Raw genomic sequence first — 20,326 nt, forward strand, 5'->3', positions numbered from 1 at the left:
CCAGGTACTGCCAAACAGAAGGTTTTTGAAAGTGCCAAGAAAGTGATTTGGTTCTCCAGTGTTCAAGTATATAACTCAATTCAAATAAAATTAATATTTTTAAGGCTGTACAAAAAGAAACAAACTAGAATGGCACTCGGTAGAGCGCATACCTCTGTCAGGCTGAACAGTTTATGTTTTGTATCCCACTGATGGACTGGATCTGCATCCTGACCTGTTTGTTATTATCACTGACCCAACTCAACCACCACATTTTGTTCAAATCCGTCCACAATTTTTTGACATCTCATGCTATATATTGTTTTTAGTCCCATCTCTCAATGGTGAAGAATTAGATGAGAAATGAAAAAAATACTCTCGTATCCAGATCTTCACCAAAATCAAATCATTTCATCCTTGTCACACAACCAACATGTCCAAGTTTCGTCAGAATCCGTCCATAACTTTTTGAAATATCTTGTGCACAAAGACAGACAGACAGGGGTGAAAATATAGCCTCCATCCTCCTTCAGTGGCAGTGGTTAAAGAAACAAAAACTTTTTTCAGAAGTTTACCTCCGTTGATGAATCGCCTTTTACACTACCTTATTTAACCTTTAAAGTCGTTATTTGTGCCTGTTGTTTTTTTATGTCCTTTATGACGTCACTAAAAAGAGTAAGTTTTCTGGTTAGAAAGATTTTCAATTTTGTTTCACTGTCAGTCTGGCTGACGGACTAAGTTAATCGATAACCTTACTCCTTCCTCTCTGCACATGCATGATCGGGATGGGATTCTGTACATTTTGCCAATTTCAGAGCCAAAGTAGTGCGAAACTGCAGGTTCCTGTTCCGATTCATGTTCTAGTGTTCAAAATATAAAATTGAATTGAAATGAAGTAGTTCCTCGATCATAGACCGACATCTGCAGAGAGATAGACCGACAGACAGACAAACAGGCAGACGAAGTGAACCAATTGCTTAACCCCACTTTTCGCTTTGTGCACGTGGGGTAAAAACAAAGGAGAGGAGACAGGCATTGCTTTGTCACATTCTCCTGTTTCAGGTTATCATTGTTCTTTACCTCTGCATGACACCATGACCTCACATATGCGTGATGACAATGTGGAAGGCCGATGGCAGTTGTTGAGAGCTCACTTGATGATACCTGGCAGTTTATATTTACATCTTTAAATTTTATAATACAGTACCAATTAAGAGCTGTAGAGCTGTGTGTGTGTGTGTGTGTGTGTGTGTGTGTGTGTGTATATATATATATATATATATATATATATATATATATATATATATATATATATATATATATATATATATATATATATATATATATATATATATATATATACATATATACACACACACACATACACACGAGCAAATACCACCCGCCGCTTCGCTGATGGAAATACTAAAAGGGGGGGGGGAGGAGAAAAAGAGAGGTGGGGGAGAGAGCGGGGAGAGTGGAGAGGTGGAGGGGAAAGGGGCGAGGAAGGGTAGGGGAAGGGAAGACATTGCGAGGTGAGAGGAAGGGAAGGCAGATGTGTGGTGGAGCATTAAATACGATTCATACTGATTCATGAAAATTATTCTGCAAAGAATAACAATGAAGATGGAAACAAAATAAGTCTGAAATCTATTTTCCACCAGTTATAAAAAAATACTGCCCGGACATGTCCAAAGACAATCTCCCGTCCGGAGACAAACTCATGTCTGGACATAAACACCACCCAAACACGTCGGGAGACAATCACCATCCAGATGTAACCACCATCCGGGTATGTCCAGAGACAGACAAAGAGAGAAGACAGAGCGAGAGAGGTGTGGGAGGAGGTTGCTGCGCTGTATTAGGAGGGGATAGAGCAAAGATGAGAAAGAGAGAGAGAATGTTATGCTTTATGAACAATAAACGCACACAACACACACTATTGCGCGGCAAATATTGGCAATTTTTCGGGAATCGGCAGGTTGGAGTCATTGTGATTACCGACTACAGTGCTTACTGTATACAACCCAAAAACCTTGAGTAGCTTTCACCAAAAAACAATGCTGCATTCATTTAGGCGTTTCTAGGATATGTTCACAAATATTCTTCTTTATAAACAACTGTATGTAACAAGTGGGAAAAAAAATTGGCTCGGTATTTTAGAAAACATGTTAATGCAGCAAACGGATTGGAAATAGAGTGTTATTTCACAACCACTTGCTCGGGGCGACGGGGCACGAACCAGCCGCTCGGGGCGATGGGGCACGAACCGCCCGCTCGGGGCATGAACCGCCCGCTCGGAGCGGAAGAGCACAAACCGCCCGCTCGGGGCGGCGGAGAACGAACCGCCCGCTCAGGGCGACGGAGCACTAACCGCTCGCTCAGGGCGGCAGGGCACGAACCGCCCGCTTGGGGTGGCGGGGCACGAACCGCCCGCTCGGGGTGACTGGGCACGAACCGCCCGCTCGGGGAGACAGAGCACGAACTGGCCGCTCGGGGCGACGGGGCACGAACCGCCCGCTCTGGGCATGAACCACCCGCTCGGAGCGACGGGGCATGAACCGCCCGCTCGGGGCGACGGGGCACGAACCGCCCGCTCGGGGCGACGGGGCACGAACCGCCCGCTCGGGGAGACGGGGCACGAACCGCCCGCTCGGGGCGACGGGGAAAGAACCACCCACTCTGAATGACGTGGCGCGGAACCGCTATCGACAATGGGCGCTCGGCAGGTGGCTTAGGCACTCAAGCAAGCACTCCAATTAAATGGTTGTTAAGGAACGGGTGGTTTGGCTGAGGCTGCATACCATATAGGATACCTTTAACATTAAAGCCGGTCTTCACCACGCAAGCAGCCGTTAATGAAATAAAATGAATTCGTTCAAATAATGACTTTATCCACTAAAGAGTTGCTGCGTTATGCAGAACAACTCTGGAGACATCGCAAAGTTCAATCGCCCATAAAATAAACATTGCACAAAATCCGCCATGTTGCCTGCTCATCTGTGCACGCTTCACGTGGTACATCAGTTCGGGGTTCGCGCAAATGTTTTAACTTTTCTTTAAAACCTGTTTTTTTTCGGATTTGCTTTGATTCCCTATGGAGCACCTCACACACAGATCTGGCAGACGCTATGGATAATTATCCATAATTATCTGCTTATAAGCAGTCCCCCTCTGAGGGAAAGGGCGTGAGGTCTAGCAGTAAGTGCATTAAATCATATCGCTCAATGAAGCTGGTTAATTTTGGCACATTCCTAAATCATTTGTTCACTCGATACAATTCTCCAAACCGTAGAAAAAGATAAGTTTAACGCTTTGGAAATTTCACATTTTCTATTGCATGTATGGAGGAGGGAGGGAACATAGCCTTAAAGTAAACAGGTATATCAGCTTAGTTATAAGACTCCTTATTTCTTTAAATTATTAGATTCATTCCAGATTTCGACACTCATTTCGTCCGGATGATATCCGATCCTCAAGACCGAAATAATATTTTGATGACATACATCAGTCCATGAGAGTCGATTGTGGAAAATCGTATCATCTAATGCATGAAATCGCTCCAAGCTCCTAATTTGAAAACTAGCACTTAAAAAATTGATGTATACAGCAATTCGTAGCTATGATGAACAGGCATTCGATAATATGAGAGTAAATTGGAGGAAAAAAAAACTTTATCGTGAAGACATCGTTGCGGCCTGTTCCAAGTCGAGGCATGGTTGAGCAGGCCAAAAACCATGGCGGCTTCAGACCCCAGCGAGGTTACCAAGGATATGCTTTAAGACCCCATAGGGAGTGGTGACCAAGGATGTGCATAATAAAGGATATTATTAAATAAGGCCGTTCATTATCTTCAAAAGGGGTGTTTAAAGAAACCCAAACACCAAATTTTCACCCAAATACCAAACTTCCTTGCCATTTACTTGGTGTGCATGCAAAGTTTCACGCTGCAAAGTTTCATGGTTTTGGAGTTATGTAGGAGACACACTGACATACACAGACACACATTGACATTTATTAGAGGCGAGGACAGAGGGAAGGGAGAAGAGAAGAGAGGTGAGGATGGAGGGAAGGGAGAAGAGAGGCGAGGACGGAGAGAAGAGAAGAGACGAGAAGTGGCGAGGACGGAGGGAAGGGAGAAGAGAAGAGAAGAGAGGCAAGGACTGAGGGAAGAGAGAAGTGAAAAGAAGAGAAGAGAGGCGAGGACAGAGGGGGAGGTGGGGAGAGCGACGCCTCACCAAACATTGCTATACAGTATACACTGCGGGAGGGAGGGGTGCAAGGAGGGGTTGAGAGCTTGAGAGAGAGTGAATAAGGGGGGGGGGGGAGGAAAAAAAAAAGAGAAAAGGTGAGGGATGGAGGTTGCGCTAGCAAGAAGAATATGTTTTACTTAAAGACTGAACACACACACACACACACACACACACACACACACACACACACACACACACACACACACACACACACACACACACACACACACACACACACACACACACACACACACACACACACACACACACACACGACGACACGACAGAATTTGAAAAGTAATCTGCTTGCATATCTGCAAAAGATTTCATATCCCAGTTCAACAAAATTAGTGGGAACATGAACCAAAAGCAAACACTGAAATCATGGAAGTGCCGCTCATGTACGACCTCATGATCCAATCAAGTGTGAACGTCAAAAACAAAGCATTGCGATCAGATATCATACTTGGATACAAAAAAGAGAAGAAGGCATTGCTAATTGAGGTGATGATGCCAGTGATTTATGACTAAACGATGCAGAAATCAAGAAAATCACAAAAGACCAAAAACTCAAGAATCAAGTGAAAAGATCCTGGAAGCTGAAGAATGCCAAAGTTGTAACCAGTGAAAGTTGAAGCTATGGGAATGATGACAAGGAACCTCACAGAGATATTAAAAACCATCCCTGGGAATATTACCACAAACAAACTATAGTTGGAAGCTGTCTGGAGCTCAGCGACGATCCTGAAGAGAGCCCTCGGCACAAAACTTTGACAACAGAACATTTCACAGCTTGGTCCATGAATCGTGACCCCTTACTGATATGAAAGTGGATACTTTGAACCCACCCTGGGAGGACTCCATTCCACATTCTGAAGCTCGCACATGTATATACCAAACAGCGACACACACATGGAGGTGGATACTTTGTGACCTGGTAAATCTCTTTTTCACCTCATGAAACCCACCCACCACATGTGGAGATAGGCAACAACAGCAACTTGTATGTACGTACACACACACACACACACACACACTCTTTTTGAGACCTGGGTGGGAGCATTTAAAACCCCCGCTATTTTCCTTGCAAAGGTCTGCCTGCATGCATGCTCGTACATGCAGCGACCTTTGCACCCCACCAGTCGGCTCACTCCGAATCTGATTCGGACATGCTCGTCCCCTCAAAAGAGGGAAGGGTGAGAAACCAGGGGGAGGACTTGTGGACTTGTGCCTTGCAATCAATCACATTGTTTAGTGTCTGGTTGTTTAGCGACAACACAGCCGAGAGACGACACACATTGATGAATCACCCTGCCTGTGAAACATCGGGATGACAGTTTATAGCTGTCAGGATTCAAATCTAGGCTACACAGGGTGAGCATGCGTACCTCTCGGTTTTCCCACCGTGGTGTGGTGATTCAGTATTTCATATCTGAAAATATTTTTTGTCATTGTGATCATATTGTCGTGGTACTTACTGGCAGTTACGTTAACCCCCCCCCCTGACCCAAATTGTGGTGACGGGCAGTTAACACCACCAGCCCGACAGCCGAGCAGTTCTTCTTCGGAGGCAGACACATTCATCCTCGGAGATTATAACACGCGTGGGAGGGGTGGGGTGGGGCACTGGTGGAGCAACGGAGGCACAGATGGATTGATGCACAGGGGGGTTCATACTCAAACCCTACAACTTAAAATAAACATGGGAATTTAATGAAAATAGACAAATATTTACAAAGGACAAAAGTAAGAATATAAAAATACGTGAGGTAAACTAAATTCTAAGTTAAGGTGCCTCGACACACAGACTTAAATACAGACAAGGGGAAACAAAATAAAAGAAAATCTTTCCTTTATTCTGGCACTTAACTTGGTCCAGAGATGGTCTTTGTGGAGCTTGGAATCATGGTGCTTCGTCCTGCACGTGTAGAAGTGCAAAATAGTGCAAGTCGCTCTGTCACAGCAGAACAAATGTACGTCACGCATTTTGTGAGCGGTATTCAACACCAAGGCTCAGAGACCCTGTGAAACTTAGAATGGCGTGGTCCCCCTTCGGTGACATACACAAGGTTTCGAGGCCCATCTCATACGACCAACCAAGAGCAAATGGCCAGCGTCTTGCTCAGCACGTGAGCCAATTCGCCTCAGCACGAATATGAGAATCGTGCAGTCTTCTTCATGCGTCGAAGGAAAGCCAGCCGTAAAGCTCTGTTCTTCCAGGCCATCTCCTAGCTACGTTCTCTCTCGACTGCGTGCACCCCTCACTCCGCACTCGTCCGTTCTTTCTCTGAGCTGTCCGACGTCACACCGAACCACCCACCGTTCCACCTCACACGTGGCTTGCTCGCACAAAACCCCAGGAAGGCGGGGCTTCTGCCCACTCGGCAAGCTTTTGTTATAGTTGTTATAAAAGCGCAACTCCATCTTTGCTGGTTTTGAATACAAAAACATAGGGAAGAGTCACCGGGGGGGGGGGGGGCAATTACATACTGGGGGAACTTATCTTTAATCCTGATCTAATTGACACCGCACCACCCCACGTGTAGTGTGACATGTAACACTTAAGCTCACAGTTTCCACACTTAATTACATCGAGATGCCTCCGACACGTCCACGGACCAAACAACTCTATTCAATCCTCACTTTCCCATGAAATTCCTCCATATACCCCCACAACCGTAACAATATAATTTATTTTTCCTTCCTACCTCCAGTATAGAACCGTGGTATCGCCATTGAAGCTTGAACATGCTCCAAGTGGTCTCACCAAGCATTCCACAAAATGGTTGAAGAAACTTTTAAAAGCGAAACGTTTAATTTATACTTGTAATTATCTGTGCTGAAGTGACGGATCGTATAATGGAAGATCATGCAAAAAGGGGAAATGTCGTGGAAAATAATTTTGAAAGACTCCGAGAGCATGAGGAAAAAGATTCTGTGGTCTGATGAGATGAAAATTGAAGTCTTTGGCCTGAATGCAAAGTTCTACTTCTGGTGGAAACCGAGCACAGCTCATCAACCATCTAACATCCTTACCTTGAAGTATGGTGGTGGCAGGATCATGCCATGGCGATGCTTTTCAGCAATTGGAACTAGGAGATTTGTAAGGATAGAGGGAACAATGAATAGAGCCAAATACAGGCAAATCTTTGAGGAGAACCTGCTTCAGAGTGCAAAAAACCTAAAACTGTGGTGAAGATTTATGTTCCAACAGGACGACCCCAAGCATACAGCCAAAGCAACACAGGAATGGCTTCAGAACAGGAGGGTGAAAGTCCTTGAGTGGCCCAGCCAAAGCCCAGATTTGAATTCCATTAAGAATCTGTGGAAAGACTTGAAGATTGCTGTTTACCGATGCTCACCATCTGACTTGACAGAGCTTGAGCATATCTAGAAAGAGGAACTGGAGAAAATCCCCAAATCCACATGTGAAAAGCTGATGCGGACATACCCAAGAAGATACTTATTGATAAGAAGATTCAAAGCTGTATTGACTCAGGGAGTTGAATACTTATTGATGCAAGACATTTCAGCTTTTCATTTTTAATTAATTTGTAAAAAATTTGAAAAACATGTTTTCACTTTGGTGTTATGGGCTATTTTGTGTAGATCGAAGCTGTAACACAAGAAAATGTGATAAAAGTCAAGGGGTGTGAACACATTCTCAAGGCACTGTATATGCAGCTTTCAGTAATGCATACAAATTGCATAAGAGAGACCCTAATTATGGAAAATGTAAATATTTTTGAACCCCCTTCTTGGTAAGTTTATTGTTGAGGGGAGACAGGAGGAGGGAAAACAAATTCCCTTGGTTTGGATAATATTTTGTCAAAAATCCAACATGTCTGATACCACCTCCATAGTGAATTTTTGTTTTTTTAATCAAGTGGATAATTTTAATGCAAATTAGCAATGGTGAGTATGAAGAAGACTGTTAAGCATAGTAATTATGCACAGAGTGATTGTTTTGTTATAATTAGCTATTATTGCCTCGACCACCGAAAGTGGATGGAGGTGGTTTTCACCTTTGTCTGTCTGTCTGTCTGTATGTCTGTGAACAGTATATCTAAAAAAGTTTTGGATGGATCCGAATGAAATTTGGTGGGTAGGTTGGGTGTGTGACAAAGACGAACTGATTAGATTTTGGTGAAGAACCTGATCTGGATAAGGCTACTCAAATTTTTAAGTGATTATTCACCATTGAGAGATAGGGCCAAAAATGATATACAGCACAATATCTCAAAATCTTGTGGACGGATTCAGACGAAACTTGGTGGATGAGTTAGTTAGGTGACAAGAACAAGCCGATTAAACTTTACTTCAGGTCTGACTCCAGATCCAGCCTATCAGTGGGATACAAAACGTAAACTAATCTGCCTGCACTGGCATGCGCTCCACTGAATGCCCTTCTAGTTAGGGTGTGTTATTATGCTGGCATCAAAGATAACTTGTTACCTCTGCCACTGAAGGTGGAAGGTTTTCTCTTCTTCTTCTTATTGCATATGACAGCTTGGCTGCTGGGTACCTATGATTTTGTTTGGGTATGACTATGCCACTAATGCTGTACCCCTACACCAATACAATGGTACTCATTTTGCCAACCTCAGAAGGATGACAGGCTGAGTGAAACCCACCTGATGTTAATTCAGCAGTAAAAGGGGCTCAAACTCAGGACCCTGAGATCCCAAGCTCGCCGCTCTAACTGCGAAGCCAACACCAAGCTTGTTTTCACTCCTATCTGTCTTTGTTTGGCTGTGTGCAGGATATCTCAAAAAGTTGTGGATGGATTCAGATGAAATTTGGTGGGCAGGTTGGGTGTGTGACAAGAACGAACTGATTAGATTTTGGTGAAAATCCAGCTCCTAAAATTTATTGAGTGATTCTTCACCATTGAGAGATCAGGCCAAAAACAATATATATTGCACGATATCCCCAAAAGTTGTGGACGGATTCGGACGAAACTTGGTGGACATTTTGGGTGTGTGACGAGGAAGGATTGATTCGATTGTAGTGAGGATCCGAAATCCGATCCGATAATTTGTAGTGATTCTTCACCATAAAAAGATTGGGCTAAACCGATATACATCATCATATCTCAAAGTTGTGGATGGATTCGGACGAAACATGGCGGACAGTTTGGGTATGTCACAAGGACGAATTTATTCGATTTGGTGAAGATCCGAATACGAGAATTTTTTTATTTCGAAGTGATTCTTCACCATTGAGAGATGGGTCTAAAAACGATATACAACATGGTATTTCAAAAAAATATTGGACCCGATATGTTCTTCTCATCTACTGAAATCGGGCATTGCGTGGCAGAGGTATGCGCTCTCTTGAGTGCCCTTCTAGTTCATTTAAGCATTTCACCCACACCTTCAAAATAATCAAAGTATATTTTTGCTCCAAGAGCCAAAGCCATTGTCAAATACTTTTCAATAAAGTAGGCATTATTGGCAAGTAATTCTGCAGTGAGGTGGAGTCCTGCAAGCTATGGAGAAAGTTGTTGTGACATTATGGTTTGACTTTCATTCAAGGGATACATGTGTGTATTGGTGCAGCCCAATCCAAAGCTCCCGCGGCGGCCATATATCATTGGCATGACTGGAGGCAGTGCAAGTGGGAAATCATCCATCGCGAAGAGGCTTGAGCTCTTGGGAGCCGCACACATCAACTGCGATGGACTAGGCCACTTGGCTTATCGGCCTGGAACACGTGCCAATGCTCAAATCGTACAGACATTTGGTAAAGGCAAGTTTCGTAAGAATATTCTTCTTTGGTGGGATGGAAAGTTTTACTGAACTTTATAACAAATTCTTCTTTGTACTTCTGAAGTCCATTTACCATGGAACAATCATGTTTGAACATTTCATCATATAATCGATGTTTATGCTTCGAGCGTGGCATAGAATGCGTCCTTCACGGTGTGATCACTCACCTCAGTAAGGGGGAAATTTGGTAAGGGGGTGAAAAAATTTGAGGGTGAGTGGGGATGTTGTTTTCCAGAAAGCCTACCCCATCTCATAAAGCAGATGCAACCAATTTCTACCATTTGCCTCCTTTAGCTACTTTGCCAGAAACAAACAAAACCCATTGCAACGGGATGGTGCAGCGGGTGCGGGCAGTAGCGAAGGTGCCGAAATAGAAATTGGTAGACATGAGGTATGGGAGACAATTTTTGTGGGTGATGAGACAATTGAATATGTAGATTCTTCATTCTGCAGGAAGGATCGTAGACAGAATTCTGTGTAGTTTTGAAGGAGCGGGAGTTAGGGACATTGAAGGAAGGGTAAACGATATTGTATGGGGTCACGGCAGGAGGAAGTTGGTTGTGGTACACCAAGGAGCGAATGATGTAGAGAAAGTTTACTCAGAGGTTTTGAAAAACAGATACAGGATATTGGGTAAGCGGCTGAAAGCAAAGGGTTGTGAGGTCATGTTTTCTGGGATTCTCCCAAGATTAGGAAACAACATAGAAATTATGATCAGAGCTATAGACGTCAACCAATGGCTGGAATAATGGTGTAGGGAGGAAGGTTTTACATTTAAGAAGCAGTGGGAATAATTGAGGGGACAAAGGCAGTGTTTCCAGAATGATGGCCGTATATTAAATAGAAAGGGGGCAGCAAGGTTTGCAGTGGGAATTGAAGGAACTCAGGCTTTTTTAGGTCAGCGGAGGGTAGGGAAGCTATTTAGGAAGGAACAGATGAGGTAATTGTGATGAGTAAGGCCAGGCAGGAAAATAGAATTTCAGGAAGGGAAAAGTTAAACATGTTCTACACCAATGCCAGAAGTTTAAATAATAAGATGGAAGAGCTTGAAGCCAAAGTAGATAGCAAGGAGTATGATATAGTTGCAGTGAGTGAAACATGGTTTAAGGAGGATAGTAACTGGAGGACAGGATTAGAAGGCTCCAAGATGTATCGGTGTGATAGGAAGGAGAGAATAGGAGTAGTCGTAGCAATCTGGGGAAAGGACAGCATTGTATCAAGAGAAAGGGGTGACATGAAGGAAGGAATAAATGTTGAGGATTCTGCATGGGTAGAGATTAGAGATTGTAAAAACAAGTGAAATCCTTCAATACAGCGCGTGTGGTGAATCAAATGAGTACACTAATGTTAAATATGCAATTTATGCTTTTTCAGTTGAAAAACAATTAAAAAGCGTACTTAATATTTGAAATGTAACAATATTGTTATTATTGTGATAAGCACCTTTATATATATATAACAGAAGGAATGAAATCGTTCGATACAGCGTGGCAAGAGGCCGCAAAAGAATGATTGTAAGTAAATTTCAACTACTAATGCATGACGAAACACTTGTTTATGGCTAATATTAAAGAGAATGATGGCATAAGAAGAACTTAGCTTTCTGCGTTCGGTGCGAAATGCCATGGTGGACGGAAATGACGTCTTTCGTTCGTTCGTTCGTTCGTTCGTACATAAGGGGAGCGTTTCTTCGTTTTTTTCCATCAAGCAATAAATTAAATGGTTTTCACATATATAACACATTAGTTTCACAAATTTCCATTGAAATACTCGGGTATTTCCGTCAATTGTCGCCATTTCCGTCGAGGTTACGCACTGCATCTACCGGACGGCCGTCATTGGCTGTCTTGAGGCACGTAGGGAGGGGGGGGGGGACACCGGACCCACCGGAGACGTGGTAGACGACGCCGGGGACATTTCAAACTCGGTGCTATTGTATACAGCGCACGCGCTGTAATAAGAAACTGGTAGGGTGATTTTATAAGGCTCCAGGTGGGAAGGAAGAGTGGGAAGGAGGAGTACATGGAGAATTCAAAAGGACATGTGGTCAGGGAAGAATATTAATTATGGGGGATTTTAACTTGCCAGGGATAGATTGGATCCGGGAACAGGGAAAGGGCAGAGCAGACGAGGATTTCCTAGTTTTATTCCAAGATTGTTTTTTAACCCAGTTTGTAGATAAGCCCACGAGAGGGAGTGCAGTGTTAGACCTCCTTTTAAGTCACGATCCCAATATGGTGGATGTCGGGGAGCATTTAGGAGCAAGTGACCATAACATTGTGTGTGCAAAGATTCTGTTGAGGGTTAGAGTTCAGGATAGTAGAGTGAGGCTATTAGATTTCAGGAAGGCAAACTTTGAGGGTATGAGGAGAGAAATGAGTGATGTAGATTGGGAGAAGCTGACGAGGACAATCAACATCACAGAAATGTGAAACCTTTAAGGACCAAATGTGTAGAGTGCAGAGTATACATTCCAATGAGGTTTAAAACTAGAAGTAGAAAGACACCAGGGTGGTTGAGTAGTGAGATAGAGAATGCTATAAAGGAGAAGCAGAAGGAATTTATTAGGTTTAAAATAACAGGACTGGAGTTCGATTTATATCATTATCGAAGTAAACAGAGGCAAGTTAAAGAAAATAACTCGGCAAGCCAAAAGAGAGTATGAGCACATGGCAAGAATATTAAACATAATAGCAAGGCTTTGTATATCAGGGGAAAAGAACAGGTGAGGACCAGTGGTGGGCCCATTGTGGAATAGCACTGGGAGAGTGGTTATTGATGAAGGTGAGATGGCAGGCTTATTAAACAGGTATTTTTCTTCAACTTTTACACAAGATCAGGAGAATTTCCAATAGGTGAGAGTATCTATCGAGGAGGTGAGGAAGGGCTTTTACAGAAGATCCAGGTTGGAGTGGAGGAAGTAAAGGAACAGCTCGGAAATCTAAGAGTTGATAAGGCTCCGGGTCCAGATAATATGCAACCGAGAGTATTGATGCAGGTGGATGAGCAGGTAAGTGAGATGTTAACGGATATTTTCAATAGCTCACTGGAGTCAGGACAGGTATCAGAGGATTGGAGAGTAGCAAATGTAATCCCATTACTTAAGAAAGGATCCAGAGAAGAATTGGGAAACTATTGACTTGTGAGTTTGACTGCAGTTGTGAGGAAGGTGTTGGAGACATTAATTAAAGACCAGATGAGGAATCATTTAAATAAATACGAACTAATTAAAGGTAGTCAGCATGGGTTTACCAAAGGTAGTTCCTGTCGAACAAATCTTTTAGAGTTCTATGAAGCAGTGTCTGATTGGGTGGATGAGTGAAAGGCAGTGGACATAGTATATCTAGACTTTAAGAAGGCATTTGATAAGGTACCACATCGGAGGTTGTTAGCCAAAGTGAGGACTTGTGGAGTGGCTGGTCAGGTTTTATTTTTTTTTATTGCATTGCAAACATCGGAGGTTGGTAGCCATTGCATTTGTTATTGCAAAGCTAATTTTATTGCAAACTGTCTTAGTGATAGGAAGCAAAGAGTGCCTGTGAGTGGGACGATGTCTTGCTGGGAGGATGTAAATAGTGGGGTACCTCAGGGATCAGTACTCGAACCATTACTATTCAGTATTTACATCAACGATTTGGATAATGGGGTAAAGAGTAAACTTTCCAAATTTGCAGATGACACAAAGGTTGGAGGTGAGGTGGATACCAGAGGGGGTGGTGATCAGATACAGGAAAGTATTGATACTTGCATAGATTGGGCAAAAGATTGGCAGATGGAATTTAACCTGAGCAAGTGTAAGGTGTTGGGGATGGGGAAGAACAATGAAAATGGAGATTACAGGATGCAAGGGGTAATTTTGGAGCGTGTTACACAGAAGAAGGATCTGGGGGTGGTACAAGTTACGGGAGGTAAGCAGGCAGCACAATGCCAGGCAGCTATAGGTAAAGCAAATAGGGTTTTACGTTGTATTCGGAGGGGGATCATTTAGAAATCAAAAAAGGTGGTGTTGACATTGTACAGGAATTTAGTGAGGGCCACATCTCGATTATTGTGTGTGGTTTTGGTCATCACAGTTCCGGAAGGACATAGATGCCATGGAGAGGGTTCAGCACAGGGCTATGAGATTGATTCTGGGCCTAGCTGGACTTAGCTATGAGGAACGGCTGAAGGAGACAGGGCTTTATTCACTAGAAATGAGGTGGTTACGAGGAGATATGATAGAGATGTTTGAGTTAATGAAAGGTATGGATAAAATAAGTGCAGATGAATTGTTCAACAAAGTAGACAATGATCAGACCATGGGCCATAGCCTGAGGGTAAAGAAGAGGAGAGTTAAGATGGCAGCAAAGCAAGGGACTTTCACTCAGAGAGTAGTTGATGCATGGAATGGCCTCCCTGGAAAGGTAGTGGCAGCAGAAAAAGTAGATGTTTAAATTCGAATTCGATAGATATTTGGAAGTTATGGAGATGGAGGGATACAGGGATGTTGATATGACTCTTAGGTAGTTTGAGTATTGATGGGTGATTGTGTGCATGTGTATGGAGTGCTGTTGGTGGGGCTCTTGTCAAGGGGGGTTGTGTGGTTGATGTGTTTTTTAACCAAGCCCATGCCTCCTCCCCTGAGGGGTAGAAAAAAAAATTTAAATTACAAAAAATATAATAAATAAAATCTTGCACTAGACTGGCTCTACTCGATTGAATGTGAGAAATGGTGGATTCATGAGAAGATAAATTGTTGCATTTTAATTATTCAGTCCTCCGAGCAAGCTTGCCGAGTAGATATCGACAGTGAATCTTGGTATTGTAACATTTCTTTCAATTGTCATGTCTTCCAAGTCCATTAAACAGGTAAAGGAAAAGAGGCATGATTTTTAGGTTGGCACTTTTCTCGAAGCGGAAATTTCAAGATTTGAGTTGAAAAATGATCCAGGGTCGTTCAGAAATGTTTTGCAAAATAATAGTTCCACGGTAAATTGGATAGAGACATTCATGAGGTATTTATATCTGGGGAAACTTTCAAATTTCTCATGTTATCGAACAGGTTTCTCGAGGAATTGGGTACATGGAAATATTTTACTAAATCGATTTAAATTGTATCATGTAGGGGGGGGGGGAAGCAAACAAAAACCAATCAAGTAATCTTCATATAATGGAGCTAATGCATATACAGAGACATGACAGAAGTACATAGACACCTTAAATGTATTCATTTCATCTATGTAAAGTAAGTTTTACTCAGTGATTTGTACTAATATTGAACGATTTATTTGTAGAAACAAGTTCCTGGGTCATGTATGACAATTAACTATGCCTCAAACCCAGGTAGCACATGACCTTTGCGATTTTTCAAAGAGGACGAATTGTTGGCCAATCGGAAGGTGGAGTCAGCCAGCGTCAGAGAGCTCAGAACCTTGGCATTCTGCTTTCTACGGTCAATCGGGTGATTGTGCAATTCACCAGCGAAGGAAAGAATCCACAGCTTCCCGTTCTGGTCGATCTGGGTCCTCAGAAAGGTGTCTTCGAGCTGTCAAGAGGTCCATTGAGAAAACTTCCCGTTGCAAGGCAGCAGATGTTGCAGAGGAGGTCCAAATTAGCTCAAGAACTTCCGTGCGATGCCTTCATCAACTGGGCTACTATAGGAGAGTAGCGAGGAGAAAACCTCCTCTTCGACCAGCAAACATTCAAAGGAGAAAGAAGTGGGCTGACGAGATGGCCACCAGACCCTTGGAGTTTTGGCAAACTGTCATTTTTTTCAGGTGAGTCCCAATTTGCTCAATTTTCTGACAGTGGACACGTATGGGTCTGGAGACTTCCCAGTCAAGAGTTCTCTTTGAACCAATTGCACCCAACTGTCAAACACGGCAGTTTTTCAGTGATGGTGTGCGGAGCAATCTGGAGCACTGGTCGGTCAGAGCTTGTGGAGTGTGTTGGCATCAACTCTATGGTATGCATTTCTATCCTTGAAGATGGACTTCTCCCTGTCTTGAACCGATAAACTTGGCATCACATCTGCCGGAATCTCTCACCCTCTCCCTCCCAACCCTACCCATTCTTTCCCACCCCTCTCCCCCTTTCCGACTCTTCTCTTCTCTTCTCCTCTTCCTTCTTCTCTCTCTCAACCCTCCCCCTGGTCCCCCACACCTCTGTTGAGGGGATGACCATGTATGTACGAATCAGATTCAGAGTGAGCCGACCAGTGGGGTGCAAAGGTCGCTTCATATATGAGCATGCATGCATACAGGCAGACCTTTGAAAGGAAGATAGCGTGGGTTTTAAATGCTTCCGCCCCAGGTGTGTGCGTGTGCGTGCACATGTGTGTGTAGCACGTTGCTGTTGTTGCCTGCAATCTCAACATGGTGGGTGGGTTTCCTGAGGTGAAATGGAGATCTACAAGGTCTTAAAGTATCCACCTCCATGTGTGTGTCTTTATATGCATGTTTCAAAATGTGAAATGAAGTCCTCCCAGACTTTGTTGTGTCGTGTGTACAGCTGTTCACACACACACACACACACACACACACACACACACACACACACACACACACACACACACACACACACACACACATACACACACACACACACACACACACACACACACACACACACACACACACACACACACACACACACACCTATCTGTCTAGCTACCTTATATATAAAGCTCATTCTAACCAATGACTAACTGAGTGATCGATACCTTCCAGGTGACATATAAAGCTGAAATTTTGCGAGCCAATGGACATTGAAACCAATACATCGGGAAAAATCATAAAACCATCGGAAAACATCTGTAAATGAAAATATAAATAAATAAATGAAAAAATGCAGGTGAGCGACCCGAGACAATGGGGAAGCAAGGTAATTTTGTGTGCCAACGGACATCAAAGCCGATACACCAGGAAAAAAAAAATCACAGAACCGTTGGAAAGCGTCCGTAAACGAAAATATGAATAAATACAGGTCAGCGACCTGAGACAATGGGGAAATACGGTTCATTATTGCTTACAATGTGTAAGCATACCCCGTTAATGTACATGAAATTATAATATGTGACAAAAACTTCGAAAATGATCACTTGGCGTTTTGCATCACAAAAGCTTTTGTGTGGTCCAGCAAGGCCAAATATGGTTATAGTATGCCCCAAAAATAATTTTCAGGTGTACATTGTATCCCAGAAAACCTTTCACTTTGTGGACATATGACCACTTTTAATTGCCCACCAAAGATGAGCGGAGATGGGCACTCCTGCCTGGGAGTCAGGGCAGTTTTGCCGGTGCTGGTTTGTGTAATGGATTTTCCCTAAGTAGTCAAATTAACCTAAATACCATGTTCAACCTCTTCTGTTTTCTTGCAGATGTTCTAAATGAAGATGGATCAATTGACAGGAAGTGTTTGGCAGAAAAGGTCTTTGCGAATAAGGTATTGTTATATATTTGTAGCTTTTCTGTGACATCCAAACATGATATGAATTAAAGAGGAATATATAACAGTTGTCTGTTAATTTTAGGAGGAAATGCTGCACCTCACAGATATCATTTGGCCTGTTATAATGGAGATGACAAAGCAGGAGATTTCTGAGCATGCAAAAACAGGTAAATCAAAAGAGTTGTCAGTGTTTGTGCTCTTGTACTGTTTCAGGCTCGATGCGCAGCTTGTAGATTTATACAATGCAACAAATTGACGTCGATATCGATTTTGCTCACAATACATATCGTCTCAAGCAGTAGATGAATCAAGAGATGGAATAAAACTGCAATCGAGGTGGTTGGACCACTTGGCATTCACACATAACAGTCTACCTTATGGAAGTCTAAATCAAAAATTTTATTTCAATTTTGATTCAAACCTAAATCAAAAAAAACTAAGGTAAATACTGTAAATTCCTCGCATAACACGCTTTCATTTTATGTGATTTCGTTATTAAGCGGCTGAAGAAGATAGTACATTTTCAGATAGCACGTAAATTTTCATTATGACACAGCTGCGGGCAAATCACCCAGCCGTCACTCCGTACTGACTAAACTAATCCAGGATGGGCCGTGGGATGCTCTGCGTGCGCAAACTAATACCAAACACGCAGCAACCTGAGGATTGTTTGTCAGCCTCCAGTTCTTTGGTGGCCATCGTAGTGTGTACACACATAAAATTTATCGCAAATTTATCTGCTAAACTTATCGTGTAATACGCTATCTTGTGTATCCTTCGACACCATGACTGGTAGGGTGAAATTAAAAGTAGGAAAACGAAGGAAAGCTATTTTGTTGCAGGTGAAATTAAAAGTGAGAGCGATTTATGAAAGAGTTGAAGGAGCAGTGGACATTGGCCAAGCACTTGGACTTAACAAATCCACTTTACAAGCAATTCATGCAAATGCTTATAAGATCAAAGCGAGTGCTCGGAGTGTTATGCCATTAACTGCAACGAAAGTGAGCCGTTCGTGATCGAGCATCATGGAGAAACTTGAACGCTTGCTTGATTGAACCCTTCAATAACTCCACACCATTGCCCCTCCACATCCACCATCACCGCAGGCAACAACATTTAACATTGGTTGGTGAAATTAGGGTTTATTTATTTATTTATTTAAATGCAGAAGTGACTTTCCTTTTCTTCCCCACCCATCCATGTCCTAACACAACCTCTACCTATTACATTGTTTCTTATGGGAAAATTCCTTTCATTTTACACGTTTTCAGCTAACGCGGTAAATTATTGGAATGCATACCTGTACTCTGTGAATGCCAAATGGTCCAACCACTTTGATTAATTAAGTTGTATTTTGGCTCAAGTGTATAAATTTGCATTAAATTATTTGTGTGGAGATTAATTTTGGAAATGGTAAATTTGCAAATGCTGAATTTATATACTGCACCATACTACTTTTGTTTACAGTAGCAAAATAAACTTTCATATATCATTCCAAGTTAAAATAGTATTGAATTGATGCTGGCTGCTATTTTATGGGATAAAGTAAGGTTGCATTTTTCTTGAAGTCAGTCAGACTCGATAGCATAATGTTGAAAGTGTCTGCCCTGAGTGTAGAGGTCGATGGTTCAATTCTGTTCTGACCCTGGCCGAATCGTACCTAAGGCTTTGAAATGGTATTGCTGCTTCCACACTTGGTCAGCATTTAGATTTTAGAGGATAGAGCCTGGACAAGCCCCACAGGTTGGCATTGATGGGGAGGAGGAAATTTATCCATAGTTGTTCTCTTGAGTGCAGAGACGAGGGATATCATAAAGATGGCTTCACCGGTACCCAGAGGGCCACGTGAGGTTATAACATCTCCCCCAAGCTCATGGGCTGTGCATGTGTGACGTCAAGTACGGTGATGTCTCATGTATTTCTCTGGGGGAAAAAATACTACAGATTTGATGGATATTTGCAAATTGGTGGATTTTTTTTTAAACAGTTTTTACAGCAGTTTGTTAACAGCTCTATGGTTAACTACTTTGCAGAAGCTCTTCATATTGGAATAATAATAATAAGAAGAAGGTTTGGTTTTACCGTCATCAACACCAATCAAAAGTTCGAAGACTAACGATAGTTGGTTTACAAAAAAATTACTGATAGAAATATGGAAATATAAATCAGCATCAAAAATAAAAACTGTGAGAACTCTGCTATTCAAAAGGTTTAACATAACTAAAGTGAAATTTAGAAATCATGAAAATATATATATATTTTTTTTTTTAAACAAAGTTGGAACATCAACAATAAAACACAAATCGAAAAAAGTTAGAGAGCTGATAATTAAAAGTGCAAAAGAAAAACAGGCAATATACAAGCAACATACAAAACAAGAACGACATTCTGTAGAGTGCATACTTTGCCAGGCTGAACATTTTATATTTTGTATTCCAGTGATAGGCCAGATCTGCATCCAGAGATGAACCAAAATATATTTGGATTGTTCTTGTCACCTACCCAACTCATCCACCAAGTTTCATCCGAATCTGTCAATAACATTTTGAGATATCATGCGATGTATCGTTGGTGGCCCCTCACTCAATGGTGAAGAAGCCCTTAAAAAAAATTATCGGATCTGGATATTAACCAAAATCTAAATAAATTCATCCTTGTCACACACCAAACCTGTCCACCAAATTTAATCCAAATCCATCCACAAGATATCCTGCTCACAGACAGACAGGGGTGAAAACATAATCTCCATCCACCTTCGGTGGCAGAGGTAAATTGTGTAAAGAAACAAACAAACAAATTAATTAAATAATTATAATATTTATATTCAACATATATTAATATTAATGCGCATGCACAAACTCAAGGAGAATGTGGAATTATGAAGTCTTACAAAAT

The 20,326-nt window shown here is 42.3% G+C and overlaps 2 protein-coding genes across 10 annotated transcripts in view; one reads left to right on the top strand and one right to left on the bottom strand.

Moving 5' to 3' along the window:
• The window catches only part of GTF3C3 (general transcription factor IIIC subunit 3), a 185,661-nt gene that overhangs the window by 128,664 nt on the left and 36,671 nt on the right, over positions 1 to 20,326 (bottom strand). The gene's annotated exons all lie outside the window — the stretch shown is intronic.
• The window catches only part of COASY (Coenzyme A synthase), an 80,804-nt gene that overhangs the window by 35,814 nt on the left and 24,664 nt on the right, over positions 1 to 20,326 (top strand). For 6 of the 7 annotated variants that reach the window (XM_085873620.1, XM_085873614.1, XM_085873617.1 and 3 more), the window contains 3 exons: positions 9,794 to 9,983; positions 17,361 to 17,425; positions 17,514 to 17,598. In XM_085873620.1, coding sequence (XP_085729746.1) covers positions 9,794 to 9,983; positions 17,361 to 17,425; positions 17,514 to 17,598 — 340 coding nt within the window. The remainder of the gene's footprint in view (positions 1 to 9,793; positions 9,984 to 17,360; positions 17,426 to 17,513; positions 17,599 to 20,326) is intronic. The other variant, XM_085873613.1, reaches the window with a different exon arrangement.

This window comes from Eptatretus burgeri, chromosome 3 (genome assembly GCF_056783735.1).
Source record: "Eptatretus burgeri isolate ZD-2024b chromosome 3, Ebu_testis_v1, whole genome shotgun sequence".
In the NCBI taxonomy this organism is placed as follows: domain Eukaryota; kingdom Metazoa; phylum Chordata; class Myxini; order Myxiniformes; family Myxinidae; genus Eptatretus; species Eptatretus burgeri.